This window comes from Scyliorhinus canicula, chromosome 8 (genome assembly GCF_902713615.1).
Source record: "Scyliorhinus canicula chromosome 8, sScyCan1.1, whole genome shotgun sequence".
Taxonomy (NCBI): domain Eukaryota; kingdom Metazoa; phylum Chordata; class Chondrichthyes; order Carcharhiniformes; family Scyliorhinidae; genus Scyliorhinus; species Scyliorhinus canicula.
This window is the reverse complement of record NC_052153.1, coordinates 159,332,304-159,354,961: the sequence shown is the minus strand read 5'-3', so window position 1 is coordinate 159,354,961 and position 22,658 is coordinate 159,332,304. Positions and strand designations below refer to the sequence as shown.

The window sequence follows — 22,658 nt, the reverse complement described above, 5'->3', positions numbered from 1 at the left end:
TCACACTTCACTGGTGTCTGTGCTGTGGAGAAAAGAGCTGGTTAAATGGTCCCAATCTCAATCCTTTCTTCCCCTCCCCAAAGAGAACAGATAAACTATTGATTAAGATACTTTGCTGATGTTGCGTAATTGAAAATCAGTGCATGGTGCCAGAAAGATGAACCAAAGCAGCCTTGATTCCCCCCTCTGGTCATCCAGGCAGAGGTTTACATAGTTGCTCTGTACAAGGACGCACTGAGCAATGTGCTGGTGTCATCCCCAGAGAAAGGGAGGGTAGCCTGACTGCTCTTGTGCATCCCGACCTCCGGTTGTATTGACAGAGGCCTTCGGTGCAGGCTGCGTGACTGCCCTCATGGCAAGACCTACAGTCATGGAGTGTGAACCAATTGGTGTAGGAGGATGGGTTTCAAATTCTTGAAGCATTGGCACAGGTTCTGGGAACGGTGGGATGTGTACAAACTGGACTTTGATTAGGATTCTTGTGTGGATTCTTCTCCTGAAGCTCCCTTTGGAATTTAGTCTGCTGGTAGAATCATTACCAGTACTGGCGGGGTCACGATGTGAGTGCTGATCCATTGCTCCACATTAATGGGGTTAAAGGCTGATAAGTCCCCTGGACCTGATGGTTTACACCCCAGGATCTTAAAGGAGGTAGCGACAGTGATCATGGATGCATTGGCAGTCATTTTCCAAAAATCCTTAGATTCTGGAACTGTGCCAAAGGATTAGAAAACTGCCAATGTGGTACCCTTGTCCAAAAAGGGAAGGGGGTAAAATGCAGGGAGCTGCAGGCTACTTAGTCTAACTTCAGTTATTGGAAAACTGAATTGATTATTAGAATTGATTATTAAGGAGAGAATAGCAGTATATTTGGAAAGTCATAATCTGATCAAACAGGAGTCAGCATGGTTTCATGAAGGGGAAATAATATCTGACAAATTTATTAGCGTTCTTTGAGGAGGTATCAACCCAGAATAAATAGCAGAGACCCAGTCGATGTGTATTTGGATTTTCAAAAGGAATTTGACAAGGTGCCACACAAAAGGCTACTACACAAGGTAGAAGCTTATGGTGTTGGAGGTAATATTCTGGCATGGCTAGAGGATTGTCTAACTAACAATACGTTGAGTAGTGAGGAGGGGGTCTTTCGCAGGTTGGAGGGCAGTAATCATTGGAGTGCCACAGGGATCAGTCTTGAGACGACACCTCTTCACAATATATATTAATGATTTGGAGAAAGGAACAGAGTGTACTGTGGTCACATTTGTGGATCATGCAAAGGTGGGAGGGAAGGCAGATTGTAAGGAGGATATGAATAGTTTACAGAGAGATATTGACAGGTTATGTGAGTGGGCAGAAAATTGGCAAATGGAACTGAATGTGGGAAAATGTGAGATTGTTCATTTTGGGAAAAAGAATGAGAAGATTATTATTTAAACGGAGAGAGACTGCAAAAAGCTTCAGCACAAAGGGACTTGGAGTTCTTGTTCATGAAACCCATAAAGCTAGCACACAGGTTAAAAGGTAGGCAAATGGAATGCTGGCTTTTATTTCAAGGAGGCTGGAGTGTAAAAGTAAAGAGGTATTGCTGCAACTGTGCAAGATACTGGTGAGATCGCATTTGGAATACTGTGTACAGTTTTAGTCCCCTTAATTAAGGAAAAATATATTATCATTGGAGATATTACCGAGGAGATTTACTAGTCTGACACCGGGTATGGAGGGAGTGCCGTATGAGGAAAAATTAAACAGGTTGGGTCTGTATTCCCTGGAATTTAGAAGAATGAGCGGTGATATGATTGAAATATAAGGGGCTGGATTCTCTGCCGGCGAATTCTCCATTGCGCTGGCAATGCATCCACGCCCACGGGTTTCCGAGCGGTGTGGAGTGGCCACAATGGGAAATCCCATTGGCAGGTGGGGGGAAGGGAGAATTCCGCTGCTGGTGAGGGCGCACCGCCCAGGAAAACGTGGCTGGTGGACTGGAGAATCCGGCCCAAGATTCTTCGGGGGTTAGACAGAGTAAATGTTGGGAAGATGTGTAGTCCTGCATTCATGAGAGAGTGTAGGACTAGGGGCATAGTTACAGACTGAAGGGGGGGGGGATGCTCATTTGAGACGGATTTGAGGAATAATTTCTTCTCTCAAAGAGCAGTGAATCTTTGGGATTCTTTACTGCAGGAAGCTGTGAAGGCTGAGTCCTTGGACATTTTCAAGGCTGAGATTGATCGGTTTTTGATCAGTAGGGGAATTGAAGGTTACAGAGAGAAGGCAGAAAAATGGTCTTCGTGAGTGTTAGATCAACCATGATCTTAATAAATGGTAGAGCAGGTTGAAAGAACGGAATGGCCTACTCCCCTCCCTATTTCTTATGGTCTTATAGGTCATCTAATTTTTTTTTGTAGTGTATGGACTATATGTTTAAATGCGTGGGCCTTCAAATTTTTTTTGTAGGACTGCCCATGTCTGCTAACTTAAAGGGGCCGCCTTGACCGTGGCCATGTAGCTTAGAGGGAACATTGGTGTGAACCTAAGTTTGAAAGCATTATCTTAAGTAAATATAAATGGTGAGTCGTAGAATTTTCAGTGCAGAAGAAGGCCATTCAGCCATCGAGTCTGCACCGCCTCTTGGAAAGAGCACCCCGCTTAAGTCCACGCCTCCATCCTATCCCCGTAACCCAGTAACCTGACCTACCTATTGGTCATTAAGGTGTAATTTAGCACAGCCAATCAACCTAACCTGCACATCTTTGGACTGTGGGAAGAAACCGGAGCACCCAGAGGAAACCAACGCAGGCACGGGGAGAAAGTGCAAACTCCACACAGACAGTGACCCAAGTCGGGAATCGAACCCTGGTCCCTGGAGCTGTGAGGCAGCAGTGCTAACTACTGTGCCATCGTGCCAGTGGTTAAACATCATTACACATAATGTGTGCCAGAAGCTCATAGGACCTCAATAGGCATCAGTCAATATGAATAGGCTTGTGTGTTAAATTAAATCCTAAGAAATATGAAGTACATTGACCGAAATATTAAGTACATTGTGTAGTGCCAACACCTAATGTCCAACAGTAGGAGAACGCAACCTGACGGCCAGAGCTAAATCTACACCTTTATGTGTATTATTCTTTACCTATGTCAAATGTGGTTAACATTAGAAAATGTTAGAGGAAAATGTATCCTTTACATCCCGCCCAGACCATAGCTGGAAGGTGAAATCTGTACTTTACAAATTCCAGATCACAATACCTAATTTTATTCAATTAAGCAGAACAGAGAATTTCAAAGCCGAGTTTGTGCATTCCTGAACTTTTACACTTGGATTTTATAACTGTGCCAGGGTTCTTCCCCAAAATGAACAAGTCACCTTTTATAAAAATGTAATTTGGCTCCCACGGGAATGGAAAATAAAGATGAAATATTTCTCTTTATTAAAGCTGTATTAAGCATAAGAAGCCCATTCAAATATATTCTTGCAGAGTAACAGAAAGAAGAATTGTGTTACTTCAGCACTAATTTCTGTTGTCAGGCCATTACTGCAACAAATAGCTTTTGTGCTGTTTAATTACAATGCATAGATGCCAATTCACAAAGACTTTCTTTAAAAGTAGAAATAATTATTACTATATTCCTTGTAAGGAATGAAGAATTGTACATTATGATGTAAAATAGTGAGCATGTTTAAAATTAAATGGCGCGGCCTTACTACTGTGGAAATTACAGAGCAGCTTAAAACTACCCCTGGGGGATGCAGGAGATGAATACGGGTGATGTTATGATCCCCGTTGATGTTCCAGAATGGAACCCTCGCTCAATAACGTTTGCTTTATTTTTTAAACGTGGAGGAACAGAGTCACAGGAGAGCTAATTAGTTTTAACAACAAGAAAGAAATATTAAATATGAGAGAATGGGATTATGATAAGAAAAGGCCTTGGGTGGGATTTTCTGACCCCGGGCCGTGTCAAACGATCGCCGGTGGGGGGAGGGGCCCATTCCGACGCCAGTCCGCTGATTTTCCGGTGACTGGAGAATAGGCGCTATTGGCATCAGCGTGGCGCCGGTTGGGGGCCACTACGCCATCCCCCTGGCGATTCTCTGCGCGCGTTGGGCCGAGTGGCCACCGAGATAGGCCAAGTTCCGCCGGCGACGTTCGCATGTGGTCCTACCCGGTGGGACCTCGGTATTCACCCTGCGGGGGGCGGCCTGGTGAGGGGGAGGGGTGATCCGATCCTGTGGGGGGGGCCTCCACCATGGCCTCGCCCACGATCGGGGCCTACCGATCGGCGGGTCGGCTTCCCCTGCAGGGGGCCTATTCTACTCCGCGCCGGGCCCCTGTAGCTCTCCGCCATGTTGCGTCGGGGCCGGCGCGGAGATGGAAACTAACGCACATGTGCGACTTTGTGCCGGCCGTCGCGCATGCACTGACCTGCGCCGCCTGTTTGACGCCGGTATCGGCAGCTGCAGCTGTGTGAGTCGCTCCCGTTGCCGTGCTGGCCCCCTGTAGGGCTCAGGATCACTGATCCTGGGAGCCTGTTGACGACGTCGTAAAACACAACGGTGTTTACGATGGCGTCAACACTTAGCCTCAGGATCAGAGAATCCCGCCCCGTTACTCCATTCCACCCCCTTATCCAAAAACACCGTTTTTGGATTAACACAGGTTACAAAGTACATCTAAATCTACAATGTTCTCGTTAACCCAAAGCCCCTTTTTAAGCACACAAGGTGACTGTGGGCAAACGCACTCTCCACATTAAACTAAAGTAAATGCTTGGGAAGTCTCTTAAGGATCCCTCAAGATGACTGTCACACATTGGAGAATTTCCAAGCTTCACTCCCAAAAACATGCTTTAGATTCTTCTCTCATATGTATGCTTTCCCTTTGCAGTTTGCATTCTAAAGTCCAAGCCAGATTTTCCAAATTACACCTTGAAACAAAGTTTCTGCTCCACTTTTTTTTAATAAATGTTTTTTATTGTGTTTTTGAACAAAGTATATGTACAGTTATGTACACAGGATAAAAAATATATATATATAAAAGAAAATTGGTAGGATATTGTGCACTAGCTCAACAACAGCAACTTTGTACAGTTAGCAATATTATTATTATTTTTAAATATAATTTTTATTGGAATTTTTTACAGAAAATATAAAACATAACGACAAACAATGAAATGCAACAAAATAACCCATAATAACTTTAACACCCCCAGACCATATGTATCCCATCCCCCCACCCCCCAACCCCAATGAATAAATAAACAAACATAGTCATTGTCCGCCCCGCCCCCTTTTCCCTCCCCCTTCCCCCCCTCCCCCCCGGGTTGCTGCTGCTACTGTCCCTGTACCCTATCGTTGAGCCAGAAAGTCGAGAAAAGGTTGCCACCGCCTAAAGAACCCTTGTACCGACCCTCTCAGGGCGAATTTGACCTTCTCGAGCTTAATGAAACCCGCCATGTCATTGATCCAGGTCTCCACGCTTGGGGGCCTCGCATCCTTCCATTTTAGCAAGATCCTTCGCCGGGCTACTAGGGACGCAAAGGCCAGCACACTGGCCTCTTTCGCCTCCTGCACTCCCGGCTCCACCCCAACCCCAAAAATCGCGAGTCCCCATCCTGGCTTGACCCTGGATCCCACCACCCTCGACACCGTCCTCGCCACCCCCTTCCAGACTCCTCCAGTGCCGGGCATGCCCAGAACATATGGGCATGGTTCGCTGGACTCCCCGAGCACCTGACACACCTGTCTTCACCCCCAAAGAACCTACTCATCCTCGTCCCAGTCATGTGGGAGCAATATTATTTTTAACACATAAGTAGGTACCTGTTTGTGGATGGGGGGGGGGGGGGGGGGGGGGTCGGGGAACTGGGGAGGTATATACACATTTGGGTGCCAGAGAAACAATTACATTAGTTATGCCCAATACAGAGAGGCCATACGGGACTGGATCTGGTGTTGGTGTTGTTAATTGCTTTTCCCGGACTGTTTTCACTGCCGTTTGCATTGCACGTTCACCTCCACTTTGGCTGTTCGTCCCGTCTTTCGCCCGTATTTCCCTCCCACTCACGCCTTGGCTACTTTCCCCTTATTCTTGGCTACCTGGCTATTCTTCTGCTTGTTGTATGGCCACAAACAGGTCCCGGAACAATTGGGTGAATGGCTCCCACGTTCTGTGGAAGCTGTTTCTGCTCCACTTTTAACAGCGAATCCAGTCCAGGAGTTTACACCAACCTCTTTAGGATTTCTTTGTCTTGGCTGGTGCGCAAACTTCTCACAACTGCTTTAACTCTCGATTCTCAGATTGCATTAAAATGGTATCAGACATTTGATTTACCTTTGAAGGCTGCTGTCCCACTTTAAATCTGATTGCTGCAATTGTCTCTTTAACTCAGAACACATTTTTAATCTTCCTTGAATTCTTCTGAACAATGGGTGGGATTCTCCGGTCCCTCAGCCACGTGTTTCTCGATGGCACATTGTTTGCAGTGGCGGGATTCTCTCTTCCCGCCACTTGTTAATGGGATTTCGCATTGAAGCCACCCCATGCCGCCGGGAAATTCACAAGTGGGGGTGCGCTGCCAGCAGGAAAAGAGAATCTCAATGGCCGGAGAATTCCAGCTAATACCTTGGTCTCTGTTTACTGAACTCCCGTCATCGTAAACATTCTTTCTGTCGCAATTCCCTGATTATCTGGACTGTAACATGTATTTTAGGAAGCCTGGCTTTTTGCGGCTCCTTGTCTGTCTTCTGGAAGATGTTTATTCCCCGCGGTCCTGTCTCCAAATGCCCACAAATTAATTAAACGAGAACTTAAAAGCTTCTCCATCTTACAAGGCCCAAGTTGCTAAGCAACGTCCACATGCTTATTTATTTTCCTAACAGTGAATATGTGTATAAATCATTAAAGGGGGCAGGACAGATTGAGGGAATGGTTAATAAAGCATACAGTATCCTAGGCTCTGGATCCACTGGCCACATCCCACCTGAACCGGGGCGTGACATGACCGGTAGACAACGGGAGAAGCCTCTTCCAGGATTTACCAGACTCGCCAAGTCTCATGAGATCTAATGGGATCTTGAGAGACGTTGCGATCTGGATACCGCCCATTGTGATCAGTATTTGGCGAATCTGCATATTAGAGTAGCTAGTCTCACTTTGATAGGCAGCTCGGCTGATCTACCCGAGACTTTGGATCTAGCCCCTTCACCTCGGAGACCTTAAGCGAGCATCATCCAGTACTAGCCCCCACAAACGGGGACAAGACGGGATGGCACTCCCAGGGGAACAGAGGCCCCTGGGTTGTTGGTCTCCAGGCAGGGTGGCACCCTGGCACTGGTGATGCCACCTGGGCACCCTGGCAGTGCCTCCTGGGCACCCTGGCAGTGCTAGGCTGGCAGTTTGCCTGTGCTGGGGATCAGGCTGGAAATTAAACCCGGGGGTGCATTTTCTGTGTGAGGACCCCCTTATAGTTGTGCTGAGCATTCGGGGGGCACGGAGGGTCGAGAGATTGGGATTCCATTTAAAAATGGTGTCCTGATCTCCTGCTGCACTGAGGAGTTCTGTTGACTGGCGTTCTGACTGAGTGCGGCCTCGGTAGGGGGCAGGTGGCCAGAGGGGGTGGGGGGGATAGTGGGGTTGTTCATGCCAGTTGTAGTGCTGGGTGTGACCCCTCAATTCACCCCCAGAACAGACTCTGTTTTTCTTGGTAAGATCGGACCCTCTATTAACAGGAGCATATAATGCAAGGGCAAGGAGACACAAATTCAGACTAGTGGAAATAGCCTTTCCCTATCCACTCCATTAAAATCTCTTCATAATTACAAATAAGTGTGTTAGCATATGTTTCAGTGGAAATAGTACCAGCATATAAGGCATCACCTCGTAGTTCCCCCATCATTGTTATCATCTGGTGAATCATCGTTGTGAAATCTTCATGTAAAATTTTAAATGTTATACTTTGTGCAGTTTTGCATGTGTGGAAAGTTAGTTTTAATTTCAATCTGATCGGATTAATTGTAAATCGGGTCAATTGCCAAGCTAGTCCTGGGATTTTGCAAGAACGTTGAAGTGTCATGTTTCGATTTGATCAGCTAAATGCTGTAATGTAATCTCCAGTTATTGAGAAGTCTTTGTCTTTCCCACTCTTACTTACACAGTAAGTTTCTGGGGCTGGATTCTCCGACCCCCCCCCCCCCCCCCCCCCGGGTCAGAGAACCGCCGGGGGGCATCGTGAATCCCGCCTCCACCGGCCGCCGAATTCTCCGGCCCCCCCGGACGATTCTCCGGCTCGCAATGGGCCGCAGTCCCACTGCTGTAATGCCTCTCCCGCCGGCGTGAATCAAACCACCATCCCTTACCGGCAGCGCGGGTGGGCTCCGGGGTCCTGGGGGGTGCCCCCACAGTGGCCTGGCCCGCAATCGGGGCCCACCGATCCGTGGCGGGCCTGTGCCATGGGGGCACTCTTTTCCTTCTGCGTCGGCCATAGCCTCCGCGATGGCCGACGCAGAAGTGGCTCCCTCCCCTGCACATGCGTGGGGATGACATCAGCAGCCCCTGACGCTCCGGCGCACACGTGGACTTCCGCCGGCCGGCGAAGTCCCTTCGGCCCCGGCTGGTGTGGCGCCAAAGGTCTTCCACGCCAGCTGGCGGGACGGGAACCACTCTGGCGCGGGCCTAGCCCCTCAAGGTGAGAGCTTGGCCCCTAAAGGTGCAGGGAAATCCGCACCTTTGGGGCGGCCCGACGCTGGAGTGGTTTACGCCACTCCATCACGCCGGGAACCCCCGCCCCGCCGAGTAGGGGAGAATCCAGCCCCTGATCTCAGCCATGGCTCTTGTTCTAACACACTTCCTGGTTTCTCTTTCCACTGTTTTAACTGGGAAGCAGATGAGTGGAATAGGCAAGCCTACAGAAGGATAATGCAGAGTAAATGGCTCAACAAACTGCCATTTCCCTTTTGAAGAGACATTTCTATTTCTGGCAAGTCTTCAAGGAGGCTCAGACCTGATAAAGCCAGGAATGAGCTTCACATTTTTTTATTTGTTCATCGGTTGTGGGTGTCACTGCCAAGGCAAGAACTTGTTATCCGTCTAATTGTCCTTGAGAAAGTGGTGGTGAGTTGCTTTCTTGGACTGCTGGAGTCCATGTTGTGTAGATACACCCACAGTGCTGTTTGGAAGGGAGTACCAGCATTTTGACCCAGTGACAGTGAAGGAGCAGTGGTATACTTCCAAGTAGGGGTGGCGTGTAGCTTTGAGGAGGACTTCCAGATGGCGGTGTTCTTATCCATTGGGGAGCCTTTGTCTTCTAGATGGTAGAGGTCGTGGGTTTGGAATGTGCTGTCTAAGGAGCCTTTGTGAGTTCCTGCAGTGCATCTTGTAGATGGTGCACACGGCTGCCACTGTTCATCAGTGGTGGAGGGAGTGAATGTTTGTGAATGGGGTTTCAATCAAGCGGGCTGCTATGTTCTGAATGGTGTCAAATTTTGTGAGTGCTTTTGGAGCTGCACTCATCCAGGCAAATAGAGAGTATTCCATCACACTCCTGGCTAGTGTCTTGTCGGTGGTGCACAGGTTTTAGGGAGTCAGGCGGTGAATTACTGCCGCTTGCCATGTGGTCCCTTGGGTGGTATTTGGTGGTATTATGGGGGGTTTTGCCTACTGGCTAGAGAGCTGGTGAGGCCCCACTGGGGGAAGGCCTGCCATATTAAGCCAGGCACTTAAGTGGCCCATGGCACAGCTTGTCAGGGATCGAAGATCCCAGGGGGGCATAAATCCGGTCCCCAGAGAGCTGCCAGCCAATTGGAGGTCAGTAGCTGTCACCTGCAGCCAGCCCCAGCGGAAGTGGTGGAAGCTGCCGGCAATGCACCCACTAGAGGCCCAGGGTTAACGAGGGAGGCCAAACCATGGGTGAGGTGAATGTGGGATGGAGGCCATGGGAGATGGGGAAATGGTCAGAGGCAAGGGCAGGGGTTTGGTTCACAGCAGGTCCCTTGATCCAACTCTTTGAAAGAGGGCCACCCCTAGAATAAAGTTTATTCTTCAGGCTCCCCGGGTGGGGACTGATCCGCTTGCTGCCGGTTTAATACGATGAATGGTGTGCTCATCACATCGTACATTAATTTCACACACGCCCAATAAAATGCCACCGCCTCCAAATTCACCTCAGAAGAGGGCATTAAATGTTGCCCTTTTAAAAAAAGTGTTTTTCCCCATGCACAGGGCTTAGGGCCATTGATATGGTGCGCCACACATTCGTCACTGATGCTTTGGTTCTACACGTAGGGCACTCTCAAGTTGAGGGGTAAACCCCATGTATCCTTGTGAACCCCACCAACCCCCACTCCCTCAAAACTCTGATAACCTTGTCTAGCCTCTTACCAGCTTGAAAATCAATGCTGCAAGGCCGCAGAGACGAGAAGAACGATGAATTGCTTCTACAAAGTCAAATTTGAACTCGGACTCCAGTGTTTGTCTTGTCAATGTTGATATTCCGTCTTGTAATTATAAACTGGATTCCTCTGTTTAGTTGTCAAACAGATCTTATCAGGTCATATTTGATGTCAAGTTAACAATAGTCCCATTAAAGTTAAATGTTTACTGCCTTTACTGCTGTGAGTTAACCATTTTGGTGCCAGAGTTATCAAGAAACCTTGTAATAAAAATGTAAGTTGTACATTCATGACACTCCGAAATTATGATGTGAGAGATGCCGGCGTTGGACTGCGGTGAGCACAGTAAGAAGTCTTACAGCACCAGGTTAAAGTCCAACAGGTTTGTTTCAAACACTAGCTTTCGGAGCACAGCTCCTTCCTCAGGTGAAGGAGGAGCAGTGCTCCGAAAGCTAGTGTTTGAAACAAACCTGTTGGACTTTAACCCGGTGTTGTAAGACTTCTTACTGTACTCTGAAATGAGTTTACTGTGAATTTTTCAATTCATTCTTGGGATATGAACACTACTAATAAGAACAGTGTTTGTTGCCCAACTGTAGTTACCTTTAAGGAAGTGGTGGTGAGCCATAGTCTGCATTCTGAATATTATACAGGAAGTGCATTGAGGTGTTGAGTTGATACTGTTGTATATAAGGGAAATGATTAGAAAAGCCCTTTCTGAAATGTTCTTCTGTGTTTACTGCTGTGATGAAACTTGAAATGAATGTCTGGCGAGCACCTTTGTTGGCAGATGCACATGGCATAGGGAGGCCTCAGGATTAATCTCCATCCTGTATTGAGTTAGCTATCCTCAACTGAGTTATTCCCAAAGCTATGGAGGGGAAAAGAATCAGCCAGGCTTCATTCTTCTGATTATTATCCGGCAACCAGCCCTAGAAAATGACCTAAGCTGCAATTCCCATTTGCGGTCAAATAACCCACTGATACTAACTAACTGGGACATGTACGAAGAATGAATGGCATACCAGAAGATGAGCAGCACATAAGAAGCTTTAACCCAGCTTCTGATGATATATCCAGGAAGGATAGGCAAAAATTAATAATTTTGTAACAACTTTCCTGCAGGGCAAACATAAATTATGTGGAATAGTCCTTATTCTAAATTCGTTCTCATTTTGTGTAAAAAGAAATGTACCAAATTAAGTGATATTATTCCTCAGCTTGTATTGATATGCAAATTTGGGTTTTTGTGTGGTGACCCAGGGTTGCCCCCACGTACTAGAGCAGTTCCATTGCAAGCAACAGGCGCCAGCTGTACAACAGCTCAAAAGGGAATCTAGATCCTGGGGTTCCCCTGTAAACTAAGGTTACTGGCTGGGGAAAATCAGCGCCAACAAATGGTTCCAATTATTTCTGACTAAAATAAGGGCGTGCTTGGAATAAAGAATACTCCTGCGATTCTTGCCTTCTAAGCATGGCCAAAGTGAAACCTGGAGAGAATTTCCTTCACGTACTCCAGCCTCTTCCAATGAATGCGATCACAAGAGCGAAATGCTGACCGCCGTGACTCCGTCCTTGAGCTTAGTTTACAGTGATCCATAAAAAGAACACTCTCATTCATTCGTACTCTCCCTGGTTATTTACCTCAAAGAGGCAGTGCTGAGAATAATGAGGGAAACTCTGTTTATTGAATCAAGTTTCTGAAACCTATTTATCTCCACTGCAGCAGAGATCGCTTGTTGCCCAGCAACAAAGGAAGCATAGTACACAGACAGCTCGGTCTCAGAAGTTTCCAGCCAACTTTGTTTGCCGGTCTCTCAGTCGCTTTTACTGTGTCATAGTTCAGTATTTAAAGAGAGGTCACTTTTCCTCTCATTGTAGGGCTTCGTTCTACTAATTTAACATTTACTCTCTCTCTCTTCCTTGTAGGTGTGTCTTTTATATAGATATGAACAAGATTTGTGGGCAGACCTTGGAACGTCCTCCAGTGAAATGTAACGTCATGTGCTGAGCTGCACTCTGATAAAGACACACAAACCAACTGAAACGTGAGCTCAGAGGAAACAAGGCTCACAGGACAGCAGAAGACTCGGCAGTTGTTTGATGAGCACAGTTGAAGCAATTCAAGAGGCATTTTGCTCAGTGATGAAGTAAGGATTTACCTTACCAGTGGCATCTCGATCTAAATAATATCACAGGACAACACCGTTCAACGATCTTTATCCCAGATATTTCTACTTTGTTTTTTGTTCAGTGTGGACTGAGGAGAAGGGTTTTGTACCAGTTTGGTTTAAACCATGTGTCATGTGATTGTTACCTGCCGCTCGATGCTCTGGACCCTGCTGAGTATTGTGGTGGCTTTCGCTGAACTGATTGCCTTCATGAGCGCAGACTGGTTGGTGGGCAGGCCCAAGACCAACAGCTCCCCTGCCCTCTCAAACCGCTCCAGCACTTGGAAAGATCCTTTCCACCCAAAATTGGGCATTTACAGCCGCTGCATCAAACTGCCAACTTTAAAACGAGGGAGTCTTTGTGGCCCATATGCTGAGAGCTTCAATGAGATTGCCAGTGGATTTTGGCAAGCGACAGCTATTTTCCTGGCGACGGGAATTCTCATTCTGTGTGCCGTGGCTTTTGTGTCAGTCTTCACCATGTGTGTGCAGAGTATTCTGAAGAAAAGCATCTTTAACATTTGTGGATTACTACAGGGAATCGCAGGTAGGTTTAACACAACATGCTTAGGAATTCTTTACAGAGGGATGGATTTACCAAAGCTTAAAGCTGGAAGTGAGGCTTGTGTGTTAAGACAATTAGCCCAGAATCCTGCTGCTGGCTCTGCTGAGTCACTTAGTCAGAGAAAGTAATTTACAGTCGGGCACATACCTGGAACGCTGAATCAGTGCAAAGCTAGTGAGGAGTGAATTGCTACCGGATTTTCTCTAATCCAGAATTGCCATTTGAATGATTGTATGTAACAGGGTCTTTCTGGAGTTTGTGCAAAATACTAAAAGGGTTGTCAACAATTCCCAAACACATTCAAGTGCAGCCTTTTACTGATAAACTGACCTCTCATACAATGTGCATTGTTCATGGTTCCTTCCTTGATAGATAAAACAACCTTAAAACACAAAGTCTCGAATGTATTTCCAAAGTGTCATGCCCTCCGCATGGCAGCCAGTGTATTTGACAGTGGAGTGCATGTTAGCCTCCCCCCCCTTCCAGTGCTACGGAAACCTTAAAGTCTACAAAATATGCTTTTAATCTGAGGGGATTTTCACATCTTTATTGGGTTTCTCCGCACCTGGTCTAGCCCACACCTCCCACACACACACACACATTTGAAAGCTATTCAAAAAAATCTTTTCTTCAACAATCAGATTGAGGTGTCCTCAAGGTCGGCCATGGAGGAATACATACAATAGCGGTGTGGTGCAAACTTGCCCCTCCCTGGATCTTGTCAGACAGGCTTTTTAAAACACTTTTTTTTTTATCAGAGACTGTTTTAATTTTAACCATGTCAAGTTGCCAACTTTTAGTCCCTTTTGAAGTTGTTCAGCATTAGAGTTCCTTGATGGATAAAATTCAGGAGCAGATGTGGTACTGAGTCATGCAGACCTAGAGATCCCAGGGTGGCCATTAGTTAAGTTAGCCTTGAAAGTACAAACAGTTATCCCCTAAGGGGCGACCACTCATTGATGCCAAACTCAGTTTGCACCTATATTCTGACATCAACACTTCCAATAGGGATTGGAGAACAGTAATGTGAACTCTGGCTGATTTTCTCTTTCACAATTCAGGGCCAGTTGTATTGCCCACCCCTCACCCAGTTGTATTGCCCACCCCTCACCTCTGCTGACGGCTAGCTCACCACAAACCAGGGTTAGAACTTGTGTCTGTGCGACTCGATTACTAAGTGGATACATTTCCCAAACTACGAGGGGAAACTCTTAGCTGAGTGAGTCATCCAGGAGGCTGGGAACATGTGTTAAAACATGTTGACCAGGGAGTGGGACCATTCAACCGTTTCCTGAGGGAATAATGGTTGGGTGGGAGAGGGCGGAATTTTAAAGTAAGGAATTCACATATCTAACCAGTTTCATTGGTCTACTTTGAAACTGATATCGCTTCCCAGTGTCAGCTGAGTTATTCTCGGAACACGGAATGAGCTGTCTCACTGTAGCATAGTGGTTAGCACTGTTGCTTCATAGCACCAGGGTCCCAGGTTCGATTCCCGGCTTGGGTTACTGTCTGTGCGAATTCTGCGCGTTCTCCCTGTATCTGTGTGGGGTTCCTCCGGATGCTCCGGTTTCCTCCCACAAGTGCCGTAAGACAAGCTGTTAGGTAATTTGGACATTCTGAATTCTCCCTCTGTGTACCTGAACAGGCGCCAGAATGTGGCAACTAGGGACTTTTCACAGTAACTTCATTGCAGTATTAATGTAAGCCTACTTATGACAATAAAGATGATTATTATAGAATGGCAGGTATCAAGCTCCAGAAATTAGTCTCAGTAGTCCGATGTGGAGACTGGGCCATCAAAATACTCTTCCTCAGCCTAGAAAATACTGATTTTGGATGGTTAAAACCTTTGGCCTTTGCTGTGTCTGTGATGTGCCAGTTTGCAACGGTCAAGGATGTATTCCACAGTGAAATGATTGGATTTTTGGATAAGCTCTAAAGTCTCATAGAAAATTGTAATGGAAAGAAAATACCGGGTTTATATTGTTACACATCATTGGAATAGATTGTACTCCCAATTTGACTTTTGGAGAGAGTTTGGAAAATTGCCCCCCCTGGTATTTTTAATCATAGATAAACAATACTTTTATTTCGGAATGCAAGCTTAGTGCAGAATTGCTCTGAAATGTGCCACTTACAGATAGCAGAAGTATTTCCATTCTTAGTTCAAATGTGCGGAGTTTGAAGTGGAATTTCCGTTCTGTCACTAACTGAGCTAAATCAATCGCCTTCAAGTAATGGAGTTGTAGCTTGTTAACTCTTTGCCTCTTGTAGATGCTCATGACAAACAGCAGATGGACAAAATAGTTATTTACTACGGAGAAACAGTGTGGTGGGTCAGCAAAGAATCAGTTAGCAATTTGTACGTTGTAAAAGGTAAAGTTAAAGAGCTGTAACTTTAACATCAGAAGTTTTGAAAATATTGCTACCCAGAATAACAATGGAATTCGGTTAAAATGTATTTCGATATCACAAAAACATAATTTCTCACTCACAGCTGCTGTTGCGATGAAAGTGATACAAGGCTGTTTTGTAAAATGCTATGGCATCTTCTGCATGTGACATTGCCAGTGCAACCCTGGCACAGAACTTCACTCCTGGGGCAAGCACGCAGAGACAGAAGAATTCCCCGAGCTGAAAACCCAACCATTAAAAATTGCTGCCTGGACATTCTGGGTACCATCTACCGGCTGCTTTGCGCCTGAAAGGGTGCACGCTGTTCAGAGCTGGTCCCCACAACCGTGACCAGATGGAATGGCACTTGTGGGGGGTCTCCCAGGGGATTGGAGGCCCCCAGATGCTTGACCTCTGGACAGGGTGGCACCCTGGAACTGCTGGTGCCACCCTGGCACTTCCAGCCTGGAAACCTGGCAGTGTCACCTATATAATAAAATATAGACACCCATTCAGCTTTCACCGCTCAGCCTGCCACACAGTCCCCATTCCCCATTCATGCACCCACCCAGGCCCATTGTTCCTCATGCCCCATGCCAAGGTATGCCAACCATCCCATGTCATTTAACAGATCCAATGCCAACCTATATTCTCCACCCACCTCAATGATTTTTTATTGCCCCTACACTAAAGAAGTGCCAACTAATCCCAATACATGCCGTCCCAGAAACTACCATTTGCCCTGACATCTACTATGCCAATTCACACAGCACCCAACATGAGCAGATCTCAGGACTCATGCAGAGATGAGATAAAATAAAGTTGTACAAAATAAAGCTATGTGCCTATTCTCTATTGCAGACTTCACTATATTGAAATAAGTGCTCTTATTCATTAAAAAAATTACTGCATTTGCACATCTTCAACTAAATATAGCTGCATAACAACAAATATTTCACTCAAGTTCTCAGTCCCTTAAAATAAAAGTATTGGAATTCATAATCCCACATCAACAAGTCTATAACCACTTGTAGCTGTCAATCCAACTGTGACATGGCAGACACCCTACTGTGATAATGGATGATTGTGAAATCAGTCATAATAATAATCTATTGTCACAAGTATGAAGTGAAAAACCCCTAGTCGCCACATTCCACCGCCTGTTCAGGTAAGCTGGCACGGGAATTGAATCCACTCTGCTGGCCTTGTTCTGCATCACAAACCAGCTGTCTAGCCCACTGAGCTAAACCAGTCCTCGGTACTAATCCAGTAATGGAAATCCTCAGCCTTATGTCAGCAAACAGTGTGAAATATATTAGACATATCTTCAAAGACTTATAGGACCGGGCTTTTAAATGTCTTGACAACTCCCTTTGACAGGTGCTTTTAACAGATCTGCTTGATGGGTTCTCCTGACAGTTTGACAGTTGATTTTGACAGGTCTGATCCAATGCTTGACAGGAATGTGTTTGTGCAGTTTTTACACACATTTATGCCTACTTTTAACACCTGACCCACACCGGTAGGGCACCTGAACCTCCATCAAAGGTGTCTCGGGGTACCTAAGCTCTCTAAAGGGGTGCCCTGCCACCCAAACGAATCCACAATGTTTAAACCTGCTCTTACCAGGCCTAATCTGCACTCTGTGGGTTTCACATGACATGTCTACCAAAGTCCCACATCAGTGGGGACAGCTGATGATTGAAGTGACCATCTGTCTCTGTAAAACACAGATTGGCAAAATGTGCAAAAAGAGGCTTTCCGGCGTGATGAAAATCTGGCCCCTGTTTTGTTTCATTGTTACAGGGTTCACCACTAGATTATGCTCCTTCATTTGAATGCTTGAAAATTCATTCTGCTCCAGAGACTGAGTAAACATGGTTATGTTTACATATGCATATGTTGTTTATATGGATATAAATTTAAAAAGGGGTTTCTTCAAATTTTTCCCTCATAGTCTAATCACATAAATCGTTTACTTTCATTATATTTGCTTAAAAGAATACCTTTTCCTGTGCTACAGTGCTCCATCACCACAGTGCAGAGGAAATGCCCAAACTGCAGATCCAGATTCAAGACCCACTCTCCAAAATAGGTTCAGCCGTTTCCACACATCAACTGGCTCCATGGCAACCTACGTACCACACACAGCGCAAACATCTTTCCATGACTCAGTGCATAAATATTGGCTGAGTGCATATGTTGGGTTCATTTTTCCTTAATGAACCATATTTCAAAACATTGTCTTTTGTACCCTGGTCACTTAGCTGTTGTACGAAAGGTTTCTAGGGTGAGATTATATTTTGGAGCCCACAGATTAGTGACTTGTGTAAATGCACTGTGCAGTGTGCTCTGTTTAGAACCCTTGATGAGGTACTGTGGACGTTTATATAGAGATGATCGAGAGATGTTCCTATGAAAATACATTGTGTGTAGACACACAGCTTTGGGTGGGATTTTCTGAGTACGGGTTGCTTGAAATTCTCCACTGCCAACACATAGTTGGGAACATCATCCCCAGTGGCAGTACAAACAGTCTATCCAGAGGAACATCAGAGTAACAACAATTTAACTATTAACCCTTCATTAGGAATGTTAGTCAGTTCTTCACTAGTGTCCAGGCAAACAGACAACTGACTTGAATCACCACGTAAAGAATCTAACATGACATGGCATGATCTGTAATTTCATCAAGGAGTTCAGGTTGCAGTTTTTAAAATCATTTGTGAATTGCTTTCATAGTTTGTGACACCCTCTGATCTCTTAATTAAATTTTCGAGGTGCTGGGGTTTTCTGTCTCTTCCAGAAGTTTTATAAATCATGCAGTCACATGAAAAGTCAGAAAGTTATCAGTTTCCCTCGCATGTGTTTAAGAGTCTGTGTGAATCATGATTGAGGGAGTCTTGCTCCAGTTGCCACAGAGTGGAGGTACATTGCGCATGCCTAGGGCAGCATGGCAGCCCAGTGGTTAGCACTGTTGCCTCACGGCATGGAGGACCGGGTTCAATCCCGGCACCGAGTCATTGTCTGTGAGATGTTTGCACATTCTCCCCGTGTCTGCATGGGTCTCACCTCCACAACCCAAACCAATGTGCAGGGTAGGTAGATTGGCCATGCTAAATTGGGTGTAATGATATGTATAATCTCATCCGAATAAATGGTTAACAAGATGATGTTCATGTATATCAACTCTAGATGGCATCACTGAGTAGTCTCATAAAAGGCTGCGTCTCTCGGCATTCTGGGAGAAGCTGTTGGAGACGTTGATGTAGAAGGATAGTGTGAAGTTGAGTTAGAGTGTAGTTTATATATTAGAGAAATAATTAATTACTGTATCATAGATTCAATATTATTATTTTGTTAACTGTTACTCAATAGAGTGTGTGAACCATTTCAAGTAGTGGAAATTCATAACACAATTTAAGTAGCGTAATATAAACTAGTTTTGATTTAAACACATAGCTTTATGCTCTTTGTTAACACTACGACTTTGGCTATCTTGGAGAACAAAATACAAGGAACATAACATGGTACCAGGAAATTACTGAAGTAATTTAGTTAGAAAATAGTTAGAATCTAAGAAGAAAGAAAACCATCATGTGCTCAGATTTCGACGGCAAGATTGTTTCCAGACTAGTTACTTCAATACACAGACAAGTCCAAAGGAACATAACATTGGGTACTTTAAATTTATTTTAAAAATCATTGCGCATGCCTTTCTAAATGGATGAATTTGAAGGTTTTAATTCACGATAAAATGAAACTCATTTGATGGAAAGAAGTTTTCAGAGACATGTGGCGTTGACAGATAAAGGTTTTACCTAGTGCAAGTCTGGTCTTTTATACCAGGTGAGAATTTTCAACGGGGAGGCATTCACTTGCTAAAGGGTGATGGTAAGGTACATTCCAGCCATCAAATGGTTAAATGGAGAGACTGAAAACTTTCACTCCGGTTCTGGAAAGACAGCACCTCCGGCCAAGCAAAAGACAAGCGGCTGAGTGTTTTTTTTAACTTGTCAGTGTTATAAAAACAACAGAGCGGCTGGTCAATGAGTTAACTTTGTGATCTGTGAGAGTGACATTATTATTTTGCTTTCGCTCATTGCACTTAGGATTGCAACACAATCTGGAGACTTATTAGAGCGAGCTATTGACCGAGAACACACATGTGAGACACGGCAGTTGTTTCAAATCTTTGTTCTGGCAAGTGCCAGGGTATCAGTTGGCTAGCAGTCTGGGGCATTGCTGCAGCTGCCACTGTGTCTGAAGCCCCAACTCCCAGGAGTTTAAAAACATTTCCCTCTTCTTACTGTGAGCTGTAATTCAAACATCTAAAGATGGCCCTTTCCCAAGTTGTTCAGTGAATGAATACATTTCAAAGTCTGCCAAGCAGTTTACAAAGTTTTAACACTGATATTCTGGGAATACTGCAGCTAAAGCCAGCGATGGAGGATCAAATTCAGCTCTTCAAACATACCTTCTTTAGCATAAAAACAAAAATTCCGCAGATGCTGAAGATCTGAAAGAAAAACAGAAAGTGATGGAGATTCTCAGCAGATCGACACGATGGTTAGCACTGCTGCCTCGCGGCGCCGAGGACCCAGGTTTGATCCCGGCCCTGGGCCACTGTCCATGTGGATTTGGCACATTCACCCCGTGTCAGCGAGGGTCACACCCCCACAATCCAAAAAAGATGTGCAAGGTAGGTGGATTGGCCAAGCTAAATTGCCCCCAGATTGTACAACAGCGTGGGAAGGGGTCTACAATGGTTACATTGGCCGGCTGCCGGGACGGAAGATCCCACTGTCGGCGGGGGCACGCCACACCAGAAAACGGGTGTGCCGGGACGGGGAGTCCAGCCCATTGAACGTACAAAATTTTAAAAAGGAAATTCCCAGCAGGTTTGGCTGTAACGGTGGAGAAAGAAAAACAGAGTTAACGTTTCGAGTCCAGTGCGACTCTTCAGGTTATGAAGGAGAGTCATATTCCACTCGAAAGGTTAACTCTGTTTCTCTCTCCACAGATGCTGCCCGAGCTGCTGATTTTATCCAGTATTTTCTACTTTAAGTCTATCGCGCTATTATCAAATGTAAAGAGATTAGAGAAATTCAAATTAGATCATGAGACTGGGAAAACTTTAGAAAGGGAATATCTGAGTGTAATAAAGTTAAGAATTATTTGAGTTAATAAGAAAGAATTTGCATTTATAAAACACATTTCATGACCTCCTAAAGTGCCTTGCATCCAATCAAGTACTTTTGGAGTTTACTCACAATCTAACGTAGGGAACTGCAGCAGGTAATTTGCCCACATCAAGTTCGCACATGCAGCAAAGATATAAAAAAACAGATCGCCCGTTTTAGGAGTTAGTTCATTGAGGGATAAATATTCACCAGATCCATTCCAGCACTGTTGCATCTTTTATGCCCACCGGAATGGCAGAGAGGGTCTTGGTTTTGAGAGCCATGGTTCAGGGATAGCACGCTCTCTGCTCTGAGTCAGAAGATTGTGGGTTCGAGTTCCAGTCAGGCACTTGAGCTCAGAAATCTAGGTAGACACTCCAGTGTAGTAATGAGGGCGGCACGGTGGCACAGTAGTTAGCCAGGGAAACAAGTTCAATTCCAACCTTGGGTGACTGTGTCAAGTTGGCACGTTCTCCCTGTGTCTGCGTGGGTTTCCTCCGGGTGCTCCAGTTTCCTCCCACAGTCCAAGGATGTGCAGGTTCTGTGGATTGTCCCTTAGTGTCCAAAGGTTAGGCGTGGTTATGGGGTTACAGGGATGGGTAGGGTGCTCTTTTGGAGAGTTGGTGTAGACTGGATAGGCCAAATGGCCTCCTTCTGCACTGCAGGGATTCTACGATACTGTGCTGTCATCGGTGCTGTCCTTCAGATGAGATGCTAAATTGAGGTCCTGTCTGCTTTCTCACGCCAATGTAAATAATCCCGAGGCACTGAATTAAATAGGTTATCGTTGTGGTCCTGGCTAATATCTATCCCTCAGGCTGTATTGCTCAAACAGATTATCTGGACGGAAACCTGCCATCCTTACCTGGCCTGGCCTACATGTGACTTCTAAACCACAGCCCTGTGGTTGACTCTTAATTGCCCTCTGAATTGTCCTCTGAAATGACCTAGCGAGCCACTCCCTTCAAGGCAATTAGAATTATAGAATTTACAGTGTAGAAAGAGGCCTTTCAGCCCATCGAGTCTGCCCTGACCTTTGGAAAGAGCACCCTACTTAAACCCACCCTATCCTCTTAACCCAGTAACCCCACCTAATCTTTTGGACACAGAAGGAGTCATTTAGCGTGGCCAATCCACCTAGCCTCCACATGTTCATGCTAAGTTGCACATGTGCACTGCAGCCTTGAGGTGCCTCCTTGGTCTTTGTCCGCTTTACGTAATGCACATGCGCGAAGACGTTTAAAATTAAGAAGTTTAAAAAACGTGGGGCAGCACGGTGGCGTAAGTGGTTAGCACAGTTGCCTCACGGCGTCGAGGTCCCACGTTCGATCCCGGCTCTGGGTCACTGTCCGTGTGGAGTTTGCACATTCTCCCCGTCTTTGTGTGGGTTTCGCCCCCACAACCTAAAAGATGTGCAGGATAGGTGGATTGGCCACGCTAAAATTGCCCCTTAATTGGAAAAAAATTAATTGAATACTCTAAAATAAAAAAAAAATTACCCAACATGTAGAAAAACTAGCTCCATGGAATCAAATTTTGCAGGGAACATAAGCTGGAGGTGTTATCTTTCAGATGAGACGTAAACTGAGTTCCCACCTGCCTGTTAGATGTGGCATTTTTTGCAGACAGCAGGGTCCTGGGTTCTAGCTGGTATTAACCTTAACCAACATCACTGAATCAGATTACCTGTACATTGTCACATTGCTATTTGTGGATCCATGCTGTGTGTAATTTGGCTGCCTGTGTTTACAATATTGAAACAGTGACTACACTTAATTGACTGTAAAGTACTTGGGACGTCCTGAAGTTGTGAAAGTTGCTATGTCAATGAAGGTCACTCTTTTCTGACTCAGTGGTAGCTTTCGAAAGGGAATTTTTACTTGCAAAAGGACTATGGAGAAGTAGCAGATCGGGTCTAATTGAATTGTTCTTTCAGAGAGGCATGCAGAGGC

The 22,658-nt window shown here is 45.5% G+C and overlaps 1 protein-coding gene across 8 annotated transcripts in view; it reads left to right on the top strand.

Annotated features, from left to right (window-relative positions):
- lhfpl2b (LHFPL tetraspan subfamily member 2b) overlaps nucleotides 1-22,658 on the top strand; it is a 222,823-nt gene that overhangs the window by 162,697 nt on the left and 37,468 nt on the right. For all 8 annotated transcript variants that reach the window (XM_038805549.1, XM_038805550.1, XM_038805555.1 and 5 more), the window contains one exon: nucleotides 12,320-13,108. In XM_038805549.1, the coding sequence (XP_038661477.1) occupies nucleotides 12,688-13,108 (421 nt within the window). In that variant the 5' untranslated portion in view covers nucleotides 12,320-12,687. The remainder of the gene's footprint in view (nucleotides 1-12,319; nucleotides 13,109-22,658) is intronic.